At 38.9% G+C, this 27680-nt stretch overlaps 1 protein-coding gene across 7 annotated transcripts in view; it reads left to right on the top strand.

The window, feature by feature from the left end:
* Window positions 1-27415, top strand: part of LOC149267391 (uncharacterized) — a 423973-nt gene extending 396558 nt beyond the window's left edge. For all 7 annotated transcript variants that reach the window (XM_089432487.1, XM_089432472.1, XM_089432448.1 and 4 more), the window contains 4 exons: window positions 25492-25612; window positions 26168-26215; window positions 26512-26606; window positions 26747-27415. In XM_089432487.1, coding sequence (XP_089288613.1) covers window positions 25492-25612; window positions 26168-26215; window positions 26512-26606; window positions 26747-26848 — 366 coding nt within the window. In that variant the 3' untranslated portion in view covers window positions 26849-27415. The remainder of the gene's footprint in view (window positions 1-25491; window positions 25613-26167; window positions 26216-26511; window positions 26607-26746) is intronic.
* Window positions 27416-27680: the final 265 nt, after the last annotated feature.

Below are 27680 nucleotides of genomic sequence, written 5' to 3'. Positions count from 1 at the left end.
CGATTGGGATCATCATACAATAGTCAATAAGGAAACATTTGTCAGGTGAGGATATGAAAGATCCTCAAGTTTCTCTAATGGAATCCTCATCAAAGGAGTCACCGATCTAAAATGAAAGCAAGAGTTTCATTAGGAATTCCAACTTGTGGGATTCAAGGGATGATGGTATGATGACATAACAAGACAAGCAGGTCTAAAGGATAAAGTTCTTTCGCATAAAGTTGCTACAGGAAGTATGGATAACCGAATGGAAAGATGGGGTATGTATGCTTACATAGGATATTATGAAAGTCATGTCATATGGTTGTAGATAATATGGATCACTATTTCCATCTTGGGAAATATGATCAAAAGAAGAAAGGATCTCCTCCTCTAAAAGATTGCAGAAAAGCATAAGTCGCACTAGATGAAATCAACATAATATGTTCTCATATGAATCATGAGGAAGCTAACTACAATTGAGGAACTCTGATTGGAAGCTCCTGGGAATGAAGTGTGAAAAGAAACGAAGAGATCATAAAATATGCAACAAAGGTAGAAGGCATTCAACATATATATGAAGATTCTGATAAGAGTCGGAAAAAAATGGAGACCCTTGACAATGAATATCTTTAGGAGATGTGTCATTCTACATATAGGATGTTGATACCTACAGGAAGATGTCATGAAGAAAGACCATCACAAAGGTAATTTTGATTTAAGTGTTCATTTCTTATTTTTGAACTAATATCTAGATGGGCCTATGGAGGACTGCCAAAGAGAAATTTGTGGATGACTTCCAAGAGGACCATATAGAAGGATGTAAGATCCTTCCGCAAAATATGGCATGAAAGAAAGCAGAATGACATGAAGCAAAGCTAGATGGAAAATTGATGGATCACTTTCTAATGAAATGAGGAAATGACTAGCTTATGGATGAAAGTGATGGATGATCTATGCCCTATGTAGAAGTCCCCAAAAGATGAAGACCCCATGACAAAGAATAAATTCATGGCATCGAAGGAAGGAGCTCTTCAAGCAGTTGATTGTTCCATGATCTCCACGCAAGGAGCTGTTGTAGGTCCCTAGTTAAGAGGGAGCCTGAAAAGAAGTTTCTTACTTGGAAGAAACTTGGAAATTCCTAAGCCAAGAGGGAGCTTAGGTACATTCCTTTTGTAGGAATGAGTACATTCCTTTATTGGAATATGTCCTCCCTATTTGAGAGGGAGAGATAGACATGTCATTCTGGTCTTCACCCGAGAAGACAAAATGGAGGATTGTATAATAATTTGGCATCTGATACTCTTTGACAATGAGATAGGGCATCCAATAGAAGAGTAGTCGTGGAGAACCAATATTATTTGAGGGTTGGGGAGTCCAAGATAAGAATAGTCCTCATGGAACACACCCTGAGTACCCAGGTAGGGGATGTTCCGAGAGAGACAATGATGAGAGTGTCTATAAATCATTGGTCTCACCAGCATTGAGCTCAGATCTTGTGGAGAGATGGAGCTGTTAGTCAAGGCCTTGCTATGTAACAATGTTGGTTGATATGATGCTATACAAATGAGTTACCAATCCGAATTCTTCTTATGAGAAATTCTTCAGATTGAGAAAGTCCAAGTGCTATTATGAATACCTCCCTAGTTAAGAGGAGTGTTGAAATGTATAACTAGGTTTGGTCTTCCTAATGACATGTAATTATGATTTTATGTAATGAGATGTACAGAAGAGAAAAATAAAATTATAATATTACTTGCTTCATGGGTTTCATGAGCAAGAGATTTTTTTTTTGAGTTAAGACTCCCATTGAGAGTCTTTAGGAATTATTTGTCATCTAGTCATAAAATGATAGAGTCATTGTCATGTAATAAAGTCATGTTACACTTTGTAAAAGGTCAATCTTGTCTATGTAAAGTATCCTCCAGGACCTTGTCACTTATCCTCTTCAAGTCAACCTACAACGATGGAAGAACATGCTAGAGGAAGTAGGCTTAACTACTTGTGATCATGTCGGCCTAAAGGACATGAGATGAAGTGTATATATAGCCACAGTCGGCCTCACTTAGAAAAAAGCAAATCGACAAGCATTCGATCAAGCAGAAGTGCGAAGAAAAGGTGAAGAAGAAGTGCGAAGAAAGAGGCTACAAAAAGTAGTGCGAAGAAGGGAGAAGGAGGATTCTTCTGGGCATAGCGAAGAAGATTTCTTTTGGATCAACGAAGGAGTATTTCTTCTGGGCAAAGCGAAGAAGAGTTTCTTCTGGGTATATCGAAGGAAGGTTTCTTCTAGGGATAGTGAAAGGAGGATTCTTCTGGGGTCAGCGAAGGAAAGGCTCTTCTGGGGTATCGAGATAAAGATCTAGACTAGAGACCGAGATTCTCTAGAGGAAGCTAGTGAGATCATAGAGACCGAGATTCTCTAGGAGAAGTCGAGAAGAAGCAGTGTGAAGGATAGAGACCGAGTTTCTCTAGAAGGAGCCAAGGAGAGCAGTTCAAGATCAAGAAGAAAGTCGAGAAAGAGAAGAGGCAGAGCATCAAGGTTGGTGACAAGGTTCTTGGGAGGATACTAGAGTCAAGGGTCTTTGTCATGGTCTTGGTACTCATCAATTGAAGATCTAGAAGAAGAATTTTGATCGGGTTTTCCTCTCAAGAGGTGAGAGGTTTTGGCCTTGGTTGACAAGCCTACATACTGTGTCACTTGTCTTTTATTGTGCATATTGGTAATTATCTTGATGAAAAGAACAAAATAATAACATAATGAAGGAAAGACTATAAGCTAAGAAGTAAAAGTATATCACAAGCAATTATCAAGCTGAGAAATCTTTTAACTATTCATGCCCTAGATTTCTCAACACAACATTGGCATTGACAGCTAGTGTTTGATGAGCAGTGAGGCTACCAAGATTTGACGTTGATATCCATACTAAGCATAAACAACAACGATTATATTTCATTATATTTTGTATTGATTCAAAGCACAGGTGGATCCTGTTTGAAAATTGTGAAACGTGGTCCGTCGGCTGATCAGGATGGTTGGGTGGTGCAAGGCAAGAGAGTGGAGTCTCCTTTAGGTTAGAGTCCGAGAACACTTAAGGGTGACAAGCTATGTTGCATGAAACTTCTAGGAACCCGACGTTTCGGGACATACCCGTACTTGAAACTCCAAAACTCGACCATATATCATCTATGAGAGTTAATATAGACTTAGTTTTCTTTCTAAATTGTCATCTATGGGGCTTATTCCCTTTTTTCTTGCAACATAATGTGTTATTCACTTATTTATGAATATATATATATATATAGAAACATATATGATGTTTAGGCCGATGTTTCCATTTTTGGGAGGTGACGCTTCTAAACGTGTCCATTTTGGAAACTCCGAAATGTTTTAGCACTTCATGCAACTTAGACGGCAAGGTGGTGCTAGGGCGGGTTGGAGCTTGCACAAGGCATTGGAGCGTTCGTCCAATTGCAGCTGGTACATAGGGCGTTGGATCAGCTTCAGGTTGGAGCCTGTAAACCAAGATGTTGGAGCATCCTCCCAGCTGCAGTTGGTAAACAGGGTGTTGCAGCATCTTACAGGTTGGAGCTTGCAAATCAGGGGGTTGGATCCTCCTTCAATAGGAGCTAAAAACTTGTTTTTGTCCTGGAGGGGTTTCCACCTAAAAATCTTTGTCTCCACTGTCTTTATTATTCTGCATTGTTGAATAGTGTTTATGAATGTTTATGATTATTTGATGCTAGTAACAATTAATGCTCTGTGAAGTTAAAAATATACTAATTGATAAGAAATATTGATTCACCCCTCAGTATTTCCAACAATTGGTATCAAAGTCAGTTCCTTCAGTACTAACTTAACAATTGGAAGGCGGATCTCAGAGTGCAGAGATGGGAAAATCAAAGAAGCAAGCCACCAAGCATTCAAAAGAATCAAAGGAACTTCTAGGTATTGACACAATTTTAGATTCTATTACAATTGATGAAGAGAAACAGGTTGGTCCAATTCCTATGTTCAGTGAATGGGGTTTTGTATTCAGGAAAGATAGAATGGAAGCTTATTTGATAGCTCAAGTATATTATGTATGGCATTTTGTTGTCTCTAGAGACACGTCTAATGAAGAATCTAGAAAATACAATATGAAAGCCATAAATGTAATTCTTAATACGCTGCCAAACATCGTAAAAGTGAAAATTGGTCAATAATAATCCTCCAAACATCTTTGGGAGAAACTTCAAGAAGGTCAAAAACATACAGGTCAAGATAAAGATGTTGATGATCGTGTGGATCTTGATATCAAAGAATCTAACAATGATGATGAAGAAGATGCAGAAGAGGACAAGGAAAAATAACTAATTAATATATTCAAAGAATGGAAGAACACAAAGAAGGAAAATTGCACACTCAAGGAAGAAGTTTCTCTTTTGAAACTCCAATTGCAAGAAGCAGAAAGGAAAGAGAAAGACTTGGCAAGACAACTAAAGGAATCTATTCAAAGGTACATATCTGAATTTGGTCAAAAACAAAAGGAATTAGATGCATATTCAGCAAAAATTAGTAGGCTTGGGAAAGAAAATGAAAGGCAAAAGGAACAAATACAAGTCCTTAACAAAGAAGCAAAAAATGTCACTCTTCTAAAGCTACAAGTAGAAGAAGCAGAAAAGAGAAGGAAAGACTTGAAAAGCAGATTTCAGGGAGACCTCTCTTAAAAGAAAGAACTTGATGTGGCCCTATCTGAAATAGATAAGATTAGGAAGGAGATTGTTGGGTGACGTAAGGAATAATGATGACGTGGCTCAGTTGAAGATGAAGTCCAAAAAAGTAGGTAGAGCCCCATTTAACGAAGGTAGAAGCTCCAAGAACAAGATTGATGAGAACACTGACAGCAAGACCTCTCAAGGATCAATTCAAAATGAAAAACCAAAGAAGGTTGAAAATGTTGCAGCTCCAAGAAATAATGCTAAAGGAATCAAAGACAGGGATCAAAGACACTTTTTGTCAAAGTTCCAAGGAAGCAAATATGCCAATTTGTTTTCAAAGGATCAGATCATCAATCATCAGTATATTGAGTCTTTGTAAAACCATTCTGCAAATTTGTAATGTAAATGATGTTAGTCAAACCATGTATGTAGGTAACAACCTAGGTAAGCCTGTTATTTTGGTGTTTCATCCTAGGAGGTTTTTCGTCTCACTGATTCATTTGTGTTTTTAAAAGCGGATGGTCTGCAGAATTTTTCCCTCCAACCTCACCCAAAGCTAGGATGAAATTTGTGGTCAAAGTCTTAGGTGAGTCTTAGTGTTTTAGTCAAGTCTTATGAAAAAGTAATTTGGGAATAATTTAAGCTAATTAGCTAAATTATTTTATTACAAATCACTTGATCTACTAGATCATGTTGTGTCGCAGAATTGGGTGTGTAATTTGAGGGTCTACACCGAATAGATGTTCTCCTTTGGAGGTTTGAAAATGTAATCATCTTATATAAAAAATATTTTAGTGCATAATCCCTCATACTTAGACACCATGGTTAAAATATTAGAGGGTGGAAAAAATATTCAATCCCCTCAAGTGTCAATTAATTAATTTTTTTAGCAAAACTTAAATTAACGTTAAGCCAAAAAATTAATTAATTAGAGTCTAATTTAGAGTCTTAGAGGAATTAAATGTTTCATAATTTATCATTAAGTACTCCCATCATAAGAAGCTAATCATAACTTAAGTACTTAAACGATTAAACAATCTTAATCCAAGACTCACTCACCTATCTTGCATAAGCATTCTAGGACTATTTTGGATTGGCCTACACCCAGGAATGTGATGGAGTGGCGGGGTTTCCTGGGCATATGCACTTACTACAGGCGGTTTGTGAAGGGATTCTCATAGTTGGCAACACCCCTCACAGACTTGACGAAGAAGGGAACATTTGAGTGGACAGACATGGCACAGAAGGCTTTTGAGCGCCTCAAGAGGGTGATGAGCAGTTGTCCAGTTTTGGCTTTACCAGATTTTTCACAGCGCTTTGTATTGGAGTGTGATGCATCTGGAGAGGGTATTGGAGCAGTTTTGTCACAAGGTGGCCACCCAATTGCTTTTGAGAGCCAGAAGCTACGATCACATGAGAGATTGTATTCCATCTATGATAAGGAGATGTTGGCCATAATGCATGCATTGGCCAAATTCCGGCAGTATTTGGTGGGTAACAGGTTCAAGGTGAACACTGATCACAACAATCTTCGATTCTTTTTGGAGCAGGAGGAGCTTCAAGAGAGGTAGCAGAAGTGGGTAAGTAAAATATAGGCCTTTGATTTTGAGATTGAGTACGTCAAGGGCAAGCATAATGTGGTGGCAGATGCACTACCTTGGAGGCCCTCTACACTTTCACTCATGGACATCACCTAGGATTGGAGGTCACATTTGTTGGTATAGTACTCCAAGGATCGACAGGCATGCGAGATCTTGGATGGTACTTTTGGGGATGACAGATATCAGGTGATGGATTAGGTCATATATTACAAGGACGAAATATACTTGGTGCCAAGCTCACAGTTGAGGGAGAAGATTTTGCATGCGGCACATGACTCAGCCATAGGAGACCATCAGGGTTTTTTCAAAACCTATCAGACCATTAGGGAGCATTTTACTTGGAGAGGCCTCAAAGAGGATTTTCCAAGTCTGAAGCGACAAAACTTATAGTTGTTTGTGCTTTTAAATGTAAATACACAATGTATTGTAATTAATATTTTTTATTGATAAGATGAAATGTACAAGGATGGTTGAATGTTACAATGATGGCTTGCTTATATATCTAGGCAAGTGCCTCTTCATGACTGGACATGTCTTTTTAGACATGCCTTTCCATTTGAACTAATGACTATTTAAAATATAACTATGATTATTTATTTGCATTTATTTAATTTATATAAATTATATTCATAACATTGCCCTCCTCTTCGAAAAGCTTTGTCCTCAAAGCTTAAATGAAACAATTCTCTTTCTTACCCACGTCACTTCGGTAGGTGTAATTTGTTGTTAGTACTATCGTGAAATCGAGTTTATTTGATGATTTAATATTATTATTATTATTTTAATAGGGTGGGAAAACCTATGATAATTATGTTGTCAAACCAACAATGAGGACAACCATCTTTGACTGCTAACCGTGAATGCACGCTGACTCATCACAGTTATTCAAGGAAAACCACGCTACCTAGAATAACCCGTTGGTGGCCCGTAAGGGGGCAGGCTTTCACTCCCGCCAAATACCTCTAGGTCTTGGGCTGTTACCCTGTTTCCTTATGTCTGAGGAAGACGAGCTCTTAGCCAAGAAGAACCAATTTTAGGGCATACTCTAGGCCCTATTATTATTATTATTATTATTATTATAATACATTTAATTAATTGATTATGTTTTTTTATTATATATATATATATATATATATATATATAAGTGACTTTATAAAAAATTATTACAAGTTAACTTTATAATTTAATAAAGTTACTTTATAAAGTGACTTGAAGTATTTTATTTATATATATTTTTATATGGCCACCATACGGTCGTGTTCCTTTTGAATGGCGACACAATGTATCAAAATCCACGGGCTTGATCACCATGATGTCTTAGACCAATGGATATGACTTCGAGTTGCTCAATTAGAAAGAGGGACACATGGAGAGTGTCACATGCAGTGATGCGGGGGAGCGCCCCCCCCCCCCTACGAACCCGCTCCCGAAGCGCGCTCCGGGCGGGAGCGGCTCGGGAGCGGGTCGGGAGCGCGCTCCCCAAATCGCTCCCTGGTCTGTGAGGGAGCGCTTCGGGAGCGATCGCTCCGCGCTCCGGAGCGCTTTTTAATCCCGGGAGCGATCGGGGAGCGATCGCTCCCGATCGCTCCCGGGCATTAAAAAACGCTCCGGAGCGAATTTTAAATTTCCGGGAGCGATTCGGCGGAAAAAAAATCCGCGGACCCGAAAAAAACAAAAAATTAAACTAATTTTTTTGGATTTATAAGCCCAATGGGCCAAAACAAAATCATTTCAATGAGATTGAGCTTGAGTTTGAGAGCAAAGGAGCAAGGAGCAAGAGCTGAGGAGCAAGGAGCCAGAGCTGAGGAGCGAGGAGCAAGTGCCAAGGAGCGAGGAGCAAGCTTGCAGAGGTAAGTAACTTAATCATTTAGTTAGTTTAGCTGGTTAGGTAGTTAATTTTGTTAGTTTCATTTACCTGTTTGAGTTTAAAGATCATTAATTTAAATTAAATTAATAAATTAAATGAATTAATCCCAATAAACTAAATTAATTTGCAGATTCAAGACTCAAACCCTACAAACATCAAACACGATGGACCTGAGCATTTTTATTGGCATTTTCCTCTTCCTGGTCCCCTTTCTGGTTATTATGGTGGTGGAGAGTAGGAAACGGAGGGGACCTGAAACTGAAGAGGTGGATGAAGAAGCCGGAGGAAGTCAAATAGGTGAAAACCCCAGTGAGGAGGATGTGGAGGGTGAACATGAGGGTCAAAAAACTAAACAAGACCAAACTCCATTGTGGAAATATGTTCAGAGGCCTGAAACAGGGAGAGGGGGTGGAACCACTAAATTTCATTGCCCCCATTGCAACACTGATTTCACAGGCTCATACACCCGTTTGAGAAGACACCTTTGCGGGAAAAGGGCATGGGATGGAGAGAAACAAATAGGAATCAGAACTTGTGACGCGGTGTCAACAGTTGATAGAGCCAAATACATAAAGGAAGAGGAGGACGCCCAATACAAATCAAAAAGATCAAGGGGTTTCTTTGAACCAAGCTCACAAAGAACTCCTTCAGCATCCTCCCAAGGCAGTGGATATGGACATGGAGGCTCAGGGTCATCATCTTTACGCCGTAGAACCATATCAGATTTCCTTGATGAGGGGTGTAGGAATGATGTGGATTCAAAAATTTACAGGTTCCTCTATGCAAATGGGATACCATTCAATGTTCTACGCTCACCTTATTGGCACGAAATGGTTTCTGCCATAAATGATGCCCCTAAAGGATACAAGAGCCCTGGGTATGACAAGGCAAGAACAGTTGGCCTTGATCATGAAAAAGCAAAAATATCACATTCTTTGAATAAAATGACAAGTTCTTGGACTGACAATGGGGTGTCCATTGTATCTGATGGATGGACAAATGTAAAAGGCAAGCCATTGATAAGTGTTCTTGCTGTGTCCCGAAGTGGTCCCATTTTTCTAGCTGCACATGATTACTCAGACAAGTTCAAGACCGCTATCAACATTGCAGAAGCATTGCTTGAAACAATTGAGCGTATTGGCCCATACAATGTCATCCAAGTCATCACTGATAATGCTCCTAATTGTAAGGCAGCGGGAGCAATTATTGAGGATAGATACCCGAACATATTTTGGTCTGGATGTTTGGTTCACACATTGAACCTTCTGTTGCATGATATTGTCAAAAACAAAAATGAACAATACCAATGGATTGGGGATTTGTACAAGAGAGGAAAAAAAAATGATAAAATTTATTACAAATCATAGCAATACCCATGGCCTTTTCCGCAGTCACTCGAGATTGGAGTTGCTGAAGATTGCGAGGACTAGATTTGGTAGCTATTACCTCACCTTCGGGCGCCTTTTGAAGGTAAGAGAGGGTTTAGCTAGCATGGTATCAAGTCCAAATTGGCAGGTGTTAAAGGAAAGGGCTACAAATGTAGCTGACATTGCAGGTTTTGAAACGGTGGAGGAGGCCGCTCTTGATGGGCAGTTTTGGACAGCTGTGAGACAGGTATTGGATTTCACCAAGCCAATTTATAACATGATTCGGTTTGCAGATACAGACAAACCAGTGATTGGCGAGGTGTATGAGCAAATGGATACCATGTTGGGGGAAATAAAAGACATTGTTAATAACAGAGATCCCGACTTGTACAATCTGATTCACGATTGTGTGTGTGAACGGTGGAAAAAGCTTAACCTTCCACTACATTGCTTGGCGTATATCCTTACGCCAAAATACTACTCAGATTCTTGGTTGGGCAAACCTGCAGCAGGGGGTGGTGTTAGGACCAAACCCCATTTAGATCGAGAGGTAACTAAAGGATATCTGGATGCATTAGAAAAGTTGGTGCCTGACAGGGAGGAATGTGCAGCTGTGCGCCTTGAAATAGGCAGATACTTCACTGGCAGTGGTTTGTATGGTAACTTCCATGCAATGGACGACAAAGATAAATTTGATTCTCTCACATGGTGGGAAACATATGGCGGCGACGGACTTTTGCGAAAATTGGCATTGAAAGTTCTTGCACAGGTTGTAAATTCTTCTTCTGCAGAGAGGTTTTGGAGCACCTACAGTTATATACATAATGTGAAAAGAAACAGGCTCAACGAAAACCGAGCAGAAAGCTTGGTTTATGTGCACTACAATTTGAGGTTGTTGAGCCATTACTGTCATCGGGCTAATGAAGATCCCACATATAAAATTTGGGACAATCACCCTGAGGACGACAATTTAGAGGATGGCATTGTACATATGGAAGAACTAGAAGATGAGCTTGTACGGGATGAAGCTGAAGCAGCTGCAGCAGCCATGCCACCTCCACCTCCACCATCCAGTAGCAGTTCTCGGGGCCCGAGTCTTGTTCCATTGCTGTCGCCACCTCCATCGACACCCTCGCGTGGAGGCTCTAGTTCTGGTCGTCGGTCTGGGCGGGAGACTCCTAGAAGACCGCCAAGACCTACTTATACTCCTGGAGACTCTCGTGGCAAGGGCCACTTGTAGATTTACAGTTTACTTGTCTTTTTTAGTTTCTATTAGACTTGTCACTTTAGTTTTCATAACTGTTCAGTGTTGAGTTTTGAGTCCTTGACTCTTGACTCTTGACTCTTTCATATCATTATGACATTATGATATTTTTTGTAAACATTATATCACTGTGACAATGAAAATTTGAAGTTTGAAGTTGGGCCTTGGCAATTATAACTCATTGGTAATGATTGTGAATTATGAATATGATGCTTTGTGAAAGACTAAAGTTGTTTCATTTCATCTCATTATTCATGTTTCATTTTATAAATTTTTAACATTTCATATCATGTTAACAGTTAGAAGTTAGGACTTAGAAATATCTTCGATATTACTTCTTGTAATGGTTAAACTTGGCTTACAAGTACAACTTGTTACTTTGGTGATCAATGATGATAAATGTTATTGAATTGAATGTTATTTTAATTTATTATTTTACTAAGGTTGATGACGATTATAATTTCTAGATGATTGATGTGATATGGTTCAATGATCAATTTATGTTTTTTTATGTTTTTTATGTCTATTTCATCATTCTACATGTTTTTGTTGACATATATGTATCAAAAATTAAAAAATATAAAAAATATATATATTTTTAAAAAATCGCTCCGGGATTCGCTCCCAAACCGGGAGCTTCTGAAAATGGTCGCTCCCGCTCCCGCTTCCGCTCCCGCTCCCCGCTCCCGCTCCCGCTCCCAAGTAACACTGGTCACATGCATTCAAGAAAGTAGGATGTTCAAAAATATCATCCTTCTCTTCTTTCTTCGGCATGGAAATAACTGCAGGAGCAGAGTTAGGTCGAGACACAAAACTTGTGGTGGGCATTGGAGAAGGTGAGAGTCTTTTGTTCGTCTCACTGCTTGAATTCTTAGACATAGTAGTAACAAAGGAATTAACCCTGAGAGTCCTTTCACTGTTATTACAGGTTACCCCATCATTCTTGGAGATTGTTTGGCAAATATTATTATGAGTTATCCCATCATTCTTAGGGACCGCATGGCGAAGATTAAAAAACATATACACATTTTGTTTTTCTTTCAAAACGTATTCTATTGTTGCAAGGGACATATTTTGTTCATCACATTTGAACCAACAATTATCCGCATTTTTCACATAAGTAAAATAATGCCCAGAGGGCATTCTTATGCCGCGATGAACAATGATGGTGTAGAGACCATACACATAGTGTTCACCTTCCTTTGGAGAAGTTAAATATTGAGTTAGTGGAAGGGATTTTGGAAAAGGAATGGAGTCTGTAATCTTCTTGGAATTCGAAAAATTACTCATGTCCAGCCAGAGTCTTTGCAATGTGAGTAGAAGAACAATTGGAGGCTTAGAAATGGAGCGCTCAATATAGATTGGTGAGATGCTCTTACATTTCTCACATGGACTAGAGCCCTCTAGGTTTTCTGTAGTGAAGTACTTTCTTAAACTTCCATTGAGATTGATAAGGACGTCAGGTGCAGTAAATGAGTCGTTAGGTTGGGAGAGCGAAAGAGGGAAATAGTTCATTATTTTGTCGAAATGCTAGGAATTTCTACATCAAACACACGGTTTAATCATTTTCTGCTCTAACTGAAAACACTTATTCAAAATTTTGTTGTTTGGCAAATTGATGAATTTCTCAAACTCGCATATATTTATGACACAATGAAGAACCCCGTGGGCATCTGTTTGCTCATTCAAACTCAAGAAATATAAAAGATTTTCAGATTTGAGGGTATTGATTTTGGAAACTCACTGCCTACATTAACCATCGCTAGTGACCTCACAATCATGTCTTCTAGGAGACACACGGGTCAATCAATTTTATTGAGAGATTTGGAGCATATAGATATATGTTTTATGTGTAGACAATAATTTGCCAATGGAGGAGTTGTTAGAAAGTCAGAAAGGCAGAAAGATTTTATTTAGTTGATAAATTACTTGTGATATCTTTTGAATTCTTATTATTTTTCTTATGTTCCTTTTTATCTTAGTTCATCAAGCAATTACCAAAACCAAAAACACAAAGATTAGGGACACCAGATATAGACACTCAGCCAGGGCTAAAACCCTTATATAGGGGAAAACCTAGTCAAGAACTCTTCCTTTAGTAATTCAATTTGAGAGGGACCAAGACTCTAGACCAACAGACCTTCCTCCTCCACCAAGTCAACCTTCCAAGATAATATAGTAATCTCTTCTTATCAAACAACTTCAATCCAATAATTCAACTTCCTTGTTGCAAAATTTCGACCCCTAGCAGCAGAATTTGGACCTCCTAGTTACTGCAGAATTTTGGGCCTCTTCCAGTAGTTTTACAACTTCACCCGTGTGGGAAAGTGAGAAAATTTCAACCTTTTATGCTTGAGAGAGACCTTCTTCTTCTTTGTTATCCTTCTTCTCCTTCTTCCTTGAAATCCGCACCTTTTCTCAGCCTAGAAATTGCAAATTGAACTTGTTGTGAATGAGTGACAAATGAGGTCGGGTTGTCTTTATATAGTGATTTTGCCCAGTTTTAGGCCCACTTGTCCAATTTTGAGGCCGACTTGGTGGAGGAGGCCTAGAAGACTATTTTTAATATAAAATAAATTTCTTTCTTGACAAATAATTCCCAATAAGGGTTCTTTACAATATGACATGGACAAGGACACTTGACACAAACCCTAGAAGCTTATAATGGAGGCTTTGACTTAAAAATAATTTACCCAAGCATGAGACCCATGCTTTAATAAGTCAATTCTAATAATAATAAAATCTCAGTTTTCTTTCTTTTGACAAATACATTATGTTGTGACTTGATTATGTTTATGAAGACCGAACCTAGTTACATTCTTCAACACTCCCTCTTAACTAGGGAGTTATTCATAATTACAACTATATAGAGGTACATGGAAGATCTCCAATATGAACTACAAAGAGTTCAAGCACACTCAGTGCCACAGACTAGATACCTGACCAGGGTTATCTATCCAGGTGGGACTAAGATGGATTAAAGCTTTCAACCAGTCTAGATACCATCAAGCTTACTAACTACCCATCAACCCATGGATCTAGATGAGTATCCAAGGTCAGAGCTCCAAGACCAATGCCACCCTCCCTCTTCGGGATCTAGACATTAACACAGGCCAACTAGATGTCCTCCCAAGCATTTGCCATTAGATGCTTCAACTCTCCCTAATAAACTAGATATATCCATTTGTTCAAGCATGCTTCCAAAGTGTTTCAACCTTCTTGTGGAGAGATTTACCTGTACAATCACAGCCCTAATTAGTAATAAACTTTAAAACAAGTAAACACAAACCTTCGTGCTAATTTGTGGTAGCATTGGATGTGCTCTAGCCATGAAAATTGGTGGAGAGGCTAAAGCACATGAGGTCTCCAAGACCCGAAAATAGTTTGGGAAAATTCCCCCCGGTTAGAGAGATATTAAAATAATTAATATTTTTAATGGGATTCCTAAGTCTAAACTTAGGAAAATTAAAATATTAATGGGTATTCATATAAAGCTGGGTGAGAATGTTCTAAATGACATGGATCAAGCCAAATCTAATCTTAGCCATTGATTAGGGACTTAATCTCGGTCATTGAAGACTCAACAGGAAAAGTATAAGAAGAAGCTTGAGGGTCAGTTGGAGATACACCAAGATTGATCATTCAATTCGATTTTTTGGAGTAGGGTTTGTTGAGAGAAATCGTACAAGTGATCTGAGTTGCAACGAGGGGTAGTGAGTGCACAGCAGAGACGCAGAGATATTGCCAGAGGGCCAGCACAGTGATTGAGGAGGCTACGCAGAGCCAACAGGAGCCACGCAGAAGGCCAGAGAGACTGCGCAGAGGCTAGCAGGGCTTGCGTGGGTGATGCAGAGGGCCAGAGAGCTCACGCAGAGAGGCAGAGGGCTGATGCAGGGGGTTCCAGAGCTATGCAGAGGCTAGCAGGGCTGACACAGAGCCTTGGAGAAGTGCTAGAAGGATTTTTCATGGGGCAGACTTATTGAACATCTGCTTCGAAAGAGAGGTATTACTGCCAGATAGAAATCTCTGTTGGGTGAACCAGTTTGGCACCTTAGTTGTACTCAAGAAAGCTGCTTAATAATAAAACCCTCAGAATTGTTGCACCGGTTTTCCCAAGTTGGGTTTTTCCAGGGACGATTGTCCAAAAATAATGGTGTCCCTTATGTGCTTGTCTATTATTTCAGTTGATGATCTGTATATGAGTTGAGACTGCATTTGTGTTTATTTTCAGTATTTATATGGTTAAATAACTTGTTGAGTAATAAACAAGTAGGTGAAATAAACTAGATAATGCAGTAGGAATTTCTAATGTGTTAGATTTAGAAATTTCAACATGGTATCTGAGGGTTCCAAATCACAAGAGAACTGAAGGGACCAACATAATCAGAAGTATTTGCAGCAGTAGCAGTTGTCCCGAGAGACAAAGTTGCTCCTAAGCAGAAAGAAGCAGAGAAGGAGTGACGCAGAGGGCCTGCTTCATCATTTTGAACCAGAGAGAGGGCCAGCGCAGAGGCAGAGATGGGCTGAAGAGGCTCACGAAGAGCCACGTCATCCTACTCAATCAGGTAGGCTTGACATAGTTGGCTAAAGGAGTGATTCAGCCTTTGCTGGATTGCGCAGAGCTAGAAGGCTCAGTTCCTTCAGTTGTTGGGGCATAGGGAGTTGTGGGCAGATTGTGGATTAGGAAGCTGGTGGGGTGTTGTTGCTGTCGAAACAGAACAGTACCTAACAGGACAAAACCAAGGTAGAGGGAGCCGCTGCCTTGAGGGATTTCTAGCCAAGAAATCCAGATCCGAGTTGCAGTTGCAAAGAGGATCAGAGATGAGCGGATCGACAGTTGGCGGGAAGATTTCCAACAGGGAAATCGAGACTCAGAGGGAGTCTAGGAGAGAACTTCCAGGAGGGAAGTCCAGTAGAAGAGCGGAGCTGGCAATGAACGGACTGAGGGATTAGGACAGGTTGGACGGGGCCTCCAACTTTGTCATCTGGAAGGCTAGGATCCTGTCTGTTCTGGATAGACATCACATCAAGGGCTTCGCCTTGAGAACCGTGGTTATCCCAATCGACCTAGTTGATAATGAAAGGTATGATGATGCAATGGCGAAGGCAAAGTGCATAATCCTTGATGGGGTCAAGGATCATGTGATACTGCATATTGCCAAGAAGAACACGGCAAAGGAGATGTGGGATACCTTGACGACATTGTATTAGGGCACTTTCGTGCATAGGAAGATGTTGTTGGAGAATCAACTGCGGTCGTATCAGATGCAGAAGGGGGAGCAGATAGATCTATACCTCAGCAAGTTGCAAGAGATTTGAGACCAACTTACTTCCATAGGGGCCACGCCGGATCAGGAGTTCATGGTGAGGACTGCCCTTAATGCAGTCTCCAAGGATTGGGAGACATTTGTCTAAAGAATTTTGGGTAGAGTTGATCTTCCAGGATGGGAAGAGATGTGGGAAGCTCTTCGCCAAGAAGAGATTAGATGATTGACCAAGGCGGGAAGTAGCAGCAAAGGAGGTCAAATCAAGAAAGAGGAGGAGGAGGATGCGGCTTTGCATCTGTGGGAGAACAGGGAAAGAGGAAGAAGAAGGACATCTCCAAGGTAAAGTGCTTCCATTGTGGGGAGTTAGGTCATTATGCAACCCAGTGTCCCAAGAAGAACAATAAGGGAGAGGCTTCTGATTCTAAGGCAGCTCCGGCTAAGGCGAAGAAAGAAGTCGAGACGGATGATGATTGTGCCATGAGTTCTCATGCATCTCTAGAGAAGAGGTGGGTAGACATCAAGTTCTAGTCAGGAGGACTACAGAAGATGAGGGGCAGGATCCTTGAGGTACCCAAACTCTTGGATCATATCCGGCTATGGAAGCTCTGAATGACAGTAGCAGGATGACAGATGTTGATAGAAGAAAGATGCGGATGGAGCGACAAGGCAGTGCTAGAGTGCAGAGGTCTATAGCAGCGCAGTGGAGGTTGCAGCAATGTGAGAGGCATAGAGGTGGTTGCAGCATTGCAGAAAGGCACAGAGGAGGTTGCAACAGTACGAGAGGCACAAAGGTGTTTGCAGCAGTGCAGAGGCAGCAAAGAAAGCACCAGATAGCAGCAAAGGTAGCTTCAACATCAGGAGGCTTCTAGGTTGACAAGGATGTCAGTACTTGGGTAGATCAGTTACTTACTTCTCGATAACTGAGTTGCAGTGCAGCAGTGGCAGTGGTAGTGTTATGGGCATCATGATGCAGCATGTTGAGAGGGAGTTGTAGTATAGATGTAGCAGTGGCAGTGGCAGAGCCATGGGCAATAGTGCAGTGGATGTTGGGAAGCAGGCCAAGCATCAGCACAGGTACCAGTGCTGAATGATCAGGGTGATGTTCAGTGGTGGAGCATTACTAGAGCACATTCCTCGCTAAGAGGGAGTGTTGATTTGTGGTAGCATCGGATGTGCTCTAACCATGAAAATTGGTGGAGAGGCTAAAGCACATGAGATCTCCAAGACCCAGAAATAGTTTGAGGAAATTCCACCCGGCTAGAGAGATATTAAAATAATTAATATTTTTAATGGGGTTCCTAAGTCTAAACTTAGGAAAATTAAAATATTAATGTGTATTAATATAAAACTTGGTGAGAATGTTCTAAATGACATGGATCAAGCCAAACCTAATCTTAGTTGTTGATTAGGGACTTAATCTCGATCGTTGAAGACTCAACAAGAAAAGTATAAGAGGAGGCTTGAGGGTCAGTTGGAGATACACCAAGATTGATCAGTCAATTCGATTTTCTGGAGCAGGGTTTGTTGAGAGAAATCAAACAAATGATCTGAGTTGCAGCGAGGGGTAGTGAGTGCATAGCAGAGAGGAATAGATAGTGCCAGAGGGCCAGCGCAGTGATTGAGGAGGCTACATAGAGCTAGCAAGAGCCACGCAGAAGGCCAGAGAGACTGCACAAAGGCTAGCAGGGCCTGCGTTTGATGTAAAGGGCTACAGAGCTGACGCAGAGAGGTATAGGGCTGATGCAGGGGGTTCCAGATCTACGCAGAGCCTAGGAGAAGTGCTGGAAGGATTTTTTGTGGGGCATACTTAATGAATATCTGCTTCTGAAGAGAGGTATTACTGCCAGATGGAAATCTCTGTTGGGTGAACCAATTTGGCACCCTAGTTGTACTCAAGAAAGCTGCTTAATAATAAAACCCTTAGAACTGTTGCATTGGTTTTCCCAAGTTGGGTTTTTACAGGGACGATTGTCCAAAAATAACGGTGTCCCTTGTGTGTTTGTCTATTATTTCAGTTGATGATCTGTATATGAGTTGAGACTGCATTTGTGTTTATTTTCAGTATTTATATGGTTAAATAAGTTGTTGAGTAATAAACAAGTAGGTGAAATAAACCAGATAATGCAATAGGAATTTCTGATGTGTTAGATTTATAAATTCAACACTTTGAGGTCTAGATGTTTCTTATATCATCAACAAGTTATCCAAATACATCTTATCAGAAGCTTTCTTCTACCACTTCTTTAGCAACACCAAATATAGCCTTAGTACTTCTCAAGTCTTTTGTTTGCAACTTCATGAATCACGAACATTTATTGATAGTACTTTTGCTTACTTCAAAGTATTCACTATCATAATATGCCTTCCCTCTCAACTAGGGAGATATACCCTTTCTTCTATCCAAGCTCCCTCTTAACTTAGGGAGATAACTAATTTCTTCTTTTATAACATCGAAGAAACTTCAGTCTTTCATGACTTCATCAAGGTCATCTTCATCATCATCCTCATAGCTTTTCTTCATCATGCTTATATGGACATTTTGTGTACCTGCAAAACTTTAATAGCAAGTACAACCAAATACATATATAGAAGCATGAAGTTAACTATATTAGAATTATATTACTATAATGGAAGCATTTAGACTTTAGACATCTAAACCTAGTTAGGTTCATAATCAGCAAAAGTTACGTACCCTCCCTTTTGCTAGGGTTTTATCATAAACCCTATTAGCAACTCAATCAAGATATCAGTCTCATTGTGTCTAGGGCTTCAATATGTGACAATCTCTACCTAATTTATTGCAAACCCTAGATTTCATTTTCGATACACAAAGCCTTAGATATCAGCAATTCAATCAAATAACAATCATATTATGCATCTAATGTTTCAACAATGTTACACTTTACTAAGGTTTGATGCAAATCCTAGACTAAATCAATATCATCATATCCTAGAATATCAATCTCTACTAGGGTTTTGTTACAAATGCTAGAATTTACATGAGAAACAACAATTAGGTTAACATACTCGTATATACATATCTAGGATGCATTTTTGATTAACAATTATTAGGTAAACTTTAGGAAAAAAACATTAATACATCAAATTTAAATATACAACAATTTATTCAGACTAGGGTTTTGGTCATACAAACGAATATACACCTAGGGTTTTATCCCTAGAGTCTTACTATAGACTTTACAAGAGTTTTGCTCATAAACCCTATTTTACCAAACCCTAATGGTCTAGGATTTCATTTAAACATTAGCAGCAAACCCTATAGGACTAGGGTTTTTATTATAACAATACCAAGACTCTAAACATCAAGAGAATAGGATTTCTAGACTTCATCATTAACCCTAAGTAGACTAGGGTTTCATGGAGAACCTTCTAGGGTTCCATACGAATGATCAAGATATAATGAAGGTAGATTCAATCTAATGATTAATCACCCAAACAAGAATCTCTTATGATTCAAAACCTTAGACATAACTATGTTAGTAATGTAGAACAAAATTTAAAAGAAGAATGTTCGTACCTTTATATGAAGAGAACTTTGCAACATAACATATAGGCTGAGACATACCTTGAGTTGTTTCTTAACAAGCCTTATAGGACATCGATGCTTGAAGGGTTTCAATAGAACTTCTTTCATGCTTCAAGTATATCCTTTGAAGTTTTCTCCATAACCCTTGAGCAAACAACAAGCTTTCTTAACCAAGAAAAATATAAAGAGAAAGGTTATTAGCATACAATGCAAACATACTTTGATATGAGAGAGAAACCAAACACAAAAGAGGAGACAAGGAATAAATTACTTATCTTTTGGTAAAACCGTAAATGATGGAGGCTCCCTCTTAATCCAATCTTTGAGGGATACCTACAACTTATAAAAATAATTCAAAAATGTCTTAACACAACATGTTAGACCTACAAATTTAGAAAACATAAAGGAAATTCAGAACATAGAATAGAAGATCAAGGAAGGATATGTGAAAGGGAGGACTTAGTAGTATAAGTCCTTGACTTCCAATTCTTCTTCAGTCTTGTTCTTCTTAGATGGAGCTTCATCGACAACATTTGCTTGATCCCTATTTCTTTTCTTATTTCTTGGATTCTCAAGACAGTGACTCTAGTAATGTCCCATCTTGTGGCAATTGTAACATTCAACCTTGGATAGGTCCATTTTCTTCTTTGGTCCTTTGAACTTATTGAAGGCCCCCTTCTTTTTGTGATGAGAAGAGTAAGCATTCGAGGTGTTTTCTTCTTCATTCTCCTTCTTGTTGTTTACCATTGATATTTTGGCTTCTTCTTGACTACATGCATTCCACATTTGTTCAAATGTTGGAGTGCCCTTCCGACTATTGAAGTCCTGATGCAAAAGCACTCCAAGATTTAGGTAGACCTAGAAGGCCAGTGATTATGAACTCCTTTTTTGGGACAAATTCATCTATTGCTTGGAGTTCATCCCTGATTCTAGATATCCTTATAAAGTATGATGAAACAGTACCATCATTTGTCTTCTTAACAGTTCTTAGTTCATTCTTGAGGCTTGCTAATGTTCTTGATTGTGAATAACTTGGAGAGAGCCTCATACATTTCTTGAGCGGAATCTTTGTTGGATATGTATGGAATTAAGTTATCCTTAACTCCATCCACTATTAGATTCATAGCCATGATTTCAAGTTCTTTAAATTTCGCTTTATCTGCATTACTTGATTCATCTGTAGGCTTCTTGACTTTTTCTTGAACAATATCTAAAACTTTATTCTTTTTAAGAATGAAATCTATTCTCTTTTTCTAGGCCCTGTAGTTGGAGGCTCCTTCTAATTTGTTCTCTGGCTTCATTGAGTTTGTCATTTCTATTTTTAACCTTGAAACTCCTTATTCTCCTTTCAATAGATCTTCAGGTTTCCTTTTTCCTTTCATCTTTCACTTTAGCTCTGATACCATATTAGAAAATAAAAAACGTAGAAAATTTTTCTTTAGTTGATAATTACTTGTGATATCTTTTGAATTCTTATTACTTTTCTTATGTTCCTTTTTTATCTTAGTTTATCAAGCAATTACCAAAAACAAAAACACCAAGATCAGGCACACCATATATAGGCACTCAGCAAGGGCAAAAACCCCTATATAGAGGAAAACCCAGTCAAGAACTCTTCCTTCAGTAATTCAATTTGAGATGAACCAAGACCCTAGACCAACAGACCTTCCTCCTCCACCAAGTCCACCTTAGTCTCTTCTTATCCAGCAACTTCAATCCAATAATTTGACTTCCTAGTTGTAGAATTTCGACCCCCAGCAGTAGAATTTTGACCTCTCACTTATTACAGAATTTTGCCTCCCTTCCAGCAACTGCGCAACTTCACATGTGTGGGAAAGAGTGAAAATTTCGACCTTTTATGCTTGAGAGAGACCTTCTTCTTCTTTGTTATCCTTCTTCTCCTTCTTCCTTGAAATTCACACCTTTTCTTAGCCCATAAATTACAGATCGAACTTGTTGTGAGTGAGTGACAAATGAGGTCGAGTTGCTGCCTTTATATAGTGATTCTGCTGCCCAATTTTAGGGCGACTTGTCTAGTTTTGAAGATGACTTGGTGGAGGAGGCCTAGAAGACTAATTTTAATATAAAGTAAATTTCTTTCTTGACAAATAATTCCCGAGAAGGGTTCTTTACAATATGACATGGACAAGGACACTTGACACAAACCCCAAAAGCCTGCAATGGAGGCTTTGACCTAAAAATAATTGACCCAAGCATGAATGATGAACCCCATGCTTTTAATAAGTCAATTTTAATAATAATAAAATTTCATTTTTCTTTGTTTTGACAAATACATTATATTGTGACTTGAATATGTTTATGAAGATTGAACCTAGTTACATTCTTCAACATGAGTGTAGGCGAGACGTTGTAAGATGATGTTAATATAGTGTGACATTCTAGCATTGCATAGTCCTAGTGGTTGTTCCCTTCTACAATTTCTCAAAAATGCCATTAATTTTTTGTTCCTACTCAAACTCTTGGGTCCAGAATTACAATCAATTGCCTTAGTATTAATAGGCAATGAATAACATGTGTGATTGAGAGTATCTGCAAATGGTCCAACATCAACAAGAATTGGCAGCTTCTGTGTATTCTATTCATTAGACTTGTTTTCTCATCGATGCCTTGTCTTTGGAGAACTATCTAATTCCATCATTTTGACAACATTTTGTTGGCAGTTAGTCACTTCCACTTCCAATTTGCATTCACTATTAGAACTCACCGCCATTTTTGAAGGCATGATATCTTGATTATAGTTTTGTAACTCTGTTAGGTCAGTAGAATCTTGTTGTTTTTCTCTCTCAAATGAAAAAATTTCATTCCTGGATTGTACACTTCTTCGATTGCTCTGAAAATTAACCATTTTCTAGTGTTTTGAAAACCTTTAATGATTTTGTAAAGATCCTTTTATTTGTTATAACGATTTTTGAATTTCACTTAACAACTCAATTGTAGATTTATGAGATTCGCTTGATTCCATGATTTCAAAACATTAAAATTAATGGTAGATTGTGCAGCGGATAATGTCCAAAGGCTTGAATGGCTCTGATACCACTGAAGCAACAAAACTTATAGGTGTTTGTGCTTTTAAATGTAAATACACAATGTATTGTAAGTAATATTTTTTATTGATAAGATGAAATGTACAAGGATGGTTGAATGTTACAATGAAGGCATGCTTATATATCTAGGTAGGTGCCTTTGCATAACTGAACATGCCTTTCCATTTGAAATAATGACTATTTAAAATATAACTACGATTATTTATTTGCATTTATTTAATTTATATAAATTATATTCATAATAGAGGCATGTATTGGAGTGCGATGTTTGCCATAGGAATAAGGGGGAGCAGACATATCCGACCGATTTACTTCAGCCTCTTCCTATTCCAGAGAGAAAATGGGAGAGCGTATCTATGGATTTTATCACAGGACTTCCAATTGTTTAGGGCATGATTCCATATATGTGGTAGTGAACAGACTAACCAAGTTTGCTCACTTCTTCACCATTCTATCCAGATCTTCAGCCTCACAGATTGTCGAGCTCTTCTTCAGGAAGGTATTTAGGTTGGATGGGCTTCCTAAGACCATCATCAATAACCATGATCCCAGATTTATGGGGGCATTTTGGCAAGAGTTATTTAGATTTGTGGGCACTGAGCTCACCTCTAGCACTAGTTTCCACCCCAAACAGATGGGTAGACAAAGATTGTGAATAAATGGCTGGAAGGGCATTTGCGAAATTACATGACGGAGCAGCAGCGCGCATGGGTGAAGTGGCTTCACATGGGAGAGTACTACTACAACACCACTCACCATATGTCTATTAATATGTCACCTTTTCATGCCCTTTATGATTATGATGCATTGTCATTTTTTGACATGATTTTTGGAGACAATGGAGCCCTAGGGGCAAAGGATTGGATACAGAAGAGTCAAGAGATCCTAAGGGATCTCAAGGACAACTTGCAGACAACACAAAATCAGCACAAGATGTATGCAGACAGGCACTGTGTGGAGAGACATTTTGAGGTTGGGGACTTGATTTTCTTGTGTCTCCAGTGGTACAAGCATTCCACAGTGAAGCAGAAGGGAGTTGAGAAGCTCAAACCACATTTTTATGGGTCGTACAGGGTGATCCGATGAGTTGGAGAGGTGGCCTACAAGTTGGAGCTTCCACCAGGAAGTAAGGTGCATAATGTGTTCCAAGTGTCTTGCCTGAAAAGGGCCTTGGGACAACAGGTTACAGCTGCTGCAGGGTTGCCACCCTTGGATGATGAGGGACATTTGATTTTGATACCTAAGGCCATACTGCAGGAGAGGGAGAGGAAGCTCAAGAACAGGACTATTAGAGAATATCTTGTCAGGTGGAAGGACCTACCAGAGGAGGATGCCACTTGGGAGGGAGAACAAATTCTACAGCATCCAACATTGGAGTTGCTTGAGGACAAGCAACATTTGAGAGAGGAGGACTGTCATGTCCCCGATTTATAATTTTGCCAAGGGGAGTCTCAATTTTGCAATTTTGGTGATTAATATAATATTATGATAAATAAAACCTAGGAAAAGTAGGTTGTGGAGGTTTTAATTTAATTTTGGAGAAAAGAAAGGCTCAACTTAGGAAAAGAAAAGTTAAAGTGGCATTAAGTTGTGGGGGTCAAGAAAAGGAAAATCAAACTCTTTAGGAAAATCGAACTACAAGGAGAAAGGGGGGTTGAATTGGTGGGGCTCACAAGCAAAGCGTGAGCAACAATTATAAAAGGAAGGGAAGAGCCTCATTTTGGCATCATTTGGCATTTTATTTTCAGAATTGGAGAGTTTACTTGCGCTGCTTAACCAAGCCAACCAGTGTTGTTTATCACAAGGGATTTCCAAGCAGGAATTCCAACTCTTCTTCAGTGAATTCCGACTGGATTATTGCTGGGTATCTTCAGCTAGTGCAAATTTCTAGAGGACGCAGTTAGAGATTTTGTGGTGATTTGAGGAGCTGGCATTTGGTATCTTCCGGGCTTGAGATTTTGCAGAAAAATTTCCTTGGGGAGAACAAGTTTCTCTTGGGAATTTGTCAGGCTGAAAGTGTTGAAGGTTGGAGAGCGGAACTTCCTCTTTCTTGGGTTTGCGCTGGGGTTCACTGGTTGTTTCCTGTGCAGAGGCTGAGCATAGGTGTCTTGTGGGTTGTTGAAGCCGATTATTGCTGGGAGTTTGAAGAGGAAATTCCACTGGGGCTTGAAGGTGCTTCACCTTTGGGGAGATTGAGTATTTTGCAGCAGTTCGATTTCTGTGGCTCAATGACTTGTGGATTCAGCTTGAGATTTTTCTGGGTATTTTTGGATTGGGTGTGAGGAGCCTTATCCTAATTTTGCAGAATTTTTGGAGCAGTTTTGAGGGGTCATTTTAGGATTTTCCTCCAGCAGCAGCAGCGGAAGAAATTTCTGGGCAGTGTGTTTGGGCAGATTGAACCATTTCAGTCGGAACTTTTGCTTAGATCTTCACCTGGGTATTGCATGCTTGCATTAGCAAGCCCAGGTTCTATCATTCCACTCTATTGTACTTAGTTCCTGTTGGAAAATTAATAAAATGTCTCAGATTTATGGCTGCTATTTCATGGTTCACTAATCTATTTCTGTTTGTGAAAATTTGTGCTTGCATGTTTGGATTTCCTAGCTGTAGCTTAGTGCATGTTTTTGATATTCATTGTATTTCCTAATTTGGGACATTACAAATTCCCTTCATAAAATGTATAGCAGATCAAATACCAGAACTAGTATTTCTTGAAGATCATCTACGTAGTTATTGAGAATCCCACGTTAAAATACAATTGTAAATGAATTTCACAGAATTTGCTCATAATAGTTCATCTCAAAAAGACTGAAATATTTGCATAACTTGCTTGCAGAAATCCTTTCAACGCCTCCTTCAAAAGCAGAAAGGAAATAGAGCCACATGGGAGTATCCATTTGCTGTAGCTGGTGTAAACATCACATTCATGCTCATTCAGATCCTTGATCTTCGATCTAGTAAGTAACACTTCTCTTTTTAAATTTGTCAACGTTGATGGAAATTTTAAAATTGTTTTGTAGTCAAATATGACTTGTTTTCTTTGTTTCCTGTTTTCTGCTTCAAGGGAAAGAAAATTACTTTGTTTAGTTGAACTTGGGAGCAGTTGTTATGTTTGGTCTGATATATATTCTTTCTCGAAATTCCATCCAGTGGTTTCCCTTCAAAGGTGCTTCTGTACATTTATAAGGCCTTTGTATAGCCTCAACAACAAGAGGGTAATTTAGTCGGTTTCCTACTCATTATTGTATCCCTATGTGTAACATTGTATGTTTTGGCAATCTCCAAGATGTACAGCTACCAAACAGCTACATCTTGATTCTGTGGAAATTTTTTCTTTCCATGTGTTATTTGTAAGTTCTTTGGTCATTGAAGTAATTTTGTGAAGCCATGATATTTTTTGGCATAGCTTGAGCCTTTATGTAACTTGTTTCAAAATTCCATGCTATCTCCAGTAGTATCTTTTAAATTTTATCAGGGCAAAAATTCCTTACACATGTCTGTAACATTTGCAGAAAAGCCTGGCACATTATTGGGGGCAATCTTCTTAAAGATGCTTGCAGGTATTTTTGCCCTACATACCACCATGATATAGACCCATAAACCAGACTAGTTGCTCAAGATAAAGTATGCAAGAACATTTGTTGAAGAGTAAACATTTTTTCAAAATATTTTGGTATCTATTATCCTTCTTTGAATGTACTATTGGTATTTGCTGCCTGCAACCTGTCCAACACAGGCTACTGGAATGCTTTATTTTTATGTAGATTTCATATTAATAACGTATTTTTATCATTATTTCTGATGTTTTCTTTATGAAACAAGAGAGCTTAGAGCTAATAATTGCTTTAATTTGCAGAGAATGAATGGGCATTTGACTTGCTTTACTGCATTGCATTCGAAATGATGGATGCACAATGGCTTGCGATGCGGGCTTCCTACATGGAGTTTAATGTGTAAACTCATTCTTTGATTGTGATTATATTTTAAGTTCTATTTTCTGAATGCACTATATCAACTGTATGTTAGGTCCTGTTTCAGGCTTCCATTGAGCATTCATTTTTCTTATTCATGTCAACTGCATTGCCTTTCAGGCTGTTATGAAAGCCACTCGCTCTCAGCTTGAAAGAGAGTTGCAGATGAAGGGTATTTTCAGACTGGAAGACATGCCATCCTACTCTTTGCTGTCCCAATAAGAATCTTTAAATTGCAGCTTCTACAAAAAGTGGATCCGACTTACTCTCCTATTTTGTATCTGCTCCTTGGTCAAGCAGCTGCTGTGATTATGAGAGAGCTCAGTTTCGCTTTTAAGGAATTCTTTCCTTTAGCTATGGTTGCAGAGTAACCATTTTTTTAGCTCCCACCATTGCCCATACAACTACTTCAATTCGCTTCCTTTTTAATATTATTTAGGTCCCTGTGAACAAAGATGAGATATGGGATCTTAACAAGAAATAATTAGCGATGAATTGTGGGGTTCATATTGAATGAGAATCTTGCGTCAGTTCAAACCACTGTTTGAATGCAAGATATAATTTGGGCTGAATTTTCCAGTTATTCGACTTGTAACAGAAATGGAATAAAGGCTTAATATAAATGGTAGTGCAAAAATCTATAAAGGCGTGGCCTTCAGAATGTAAAACTGAGGTTTGTTATCTGAACATAGCCATATTTGTATTAGCGTGGGCTAAACACCACTGGTGTATAAAGCCAACGCAATATTAAAAAATAAAAAGGGTCCATTGATTGCGATCTTTACTGCATTCTGATAGGAGGAGATTTTGACTATGTATGGCGTTGCTTGAACTTTTAGTGATTTTAAATTCCCTGAAATATATGTTCTTTTAGACCGAAGAAAACATTACAATTTAGCTTGGATACCTCTTCGGTATTACATTACACTCAATAGTAGATTACTTAGGCACAATCTATTGTAATGCCAATTGGTTTAGTTTTGTCCATCGCCTGAGCTGAGAATGGAATCTAAGACTTGCAGCTAACATTTTCTGCACTCTGCTATCGGTCAAT

This window comes from Pinus tabuliformis, chromosome 6, assembly GCF_031772625.1.
Source record: "Pinus tabuliformis cultivar Carrire ecotype Pingquan chromosome 6, CPIR1, whole genome shotgun sequence".
Taxonomy (NCBI): domain Eukaryota; kingdom Viridiplantae; phylum Streptophyta; class Pinopsida; order Pinales; family Pinaceae; genus Pinus; species Pinus tabuliformis.
The sequence above is the reverse complement of the archived record's forward strand: the minus strand, read 5'-3'. Positions and strand labels throughout refer to the sequence as shown.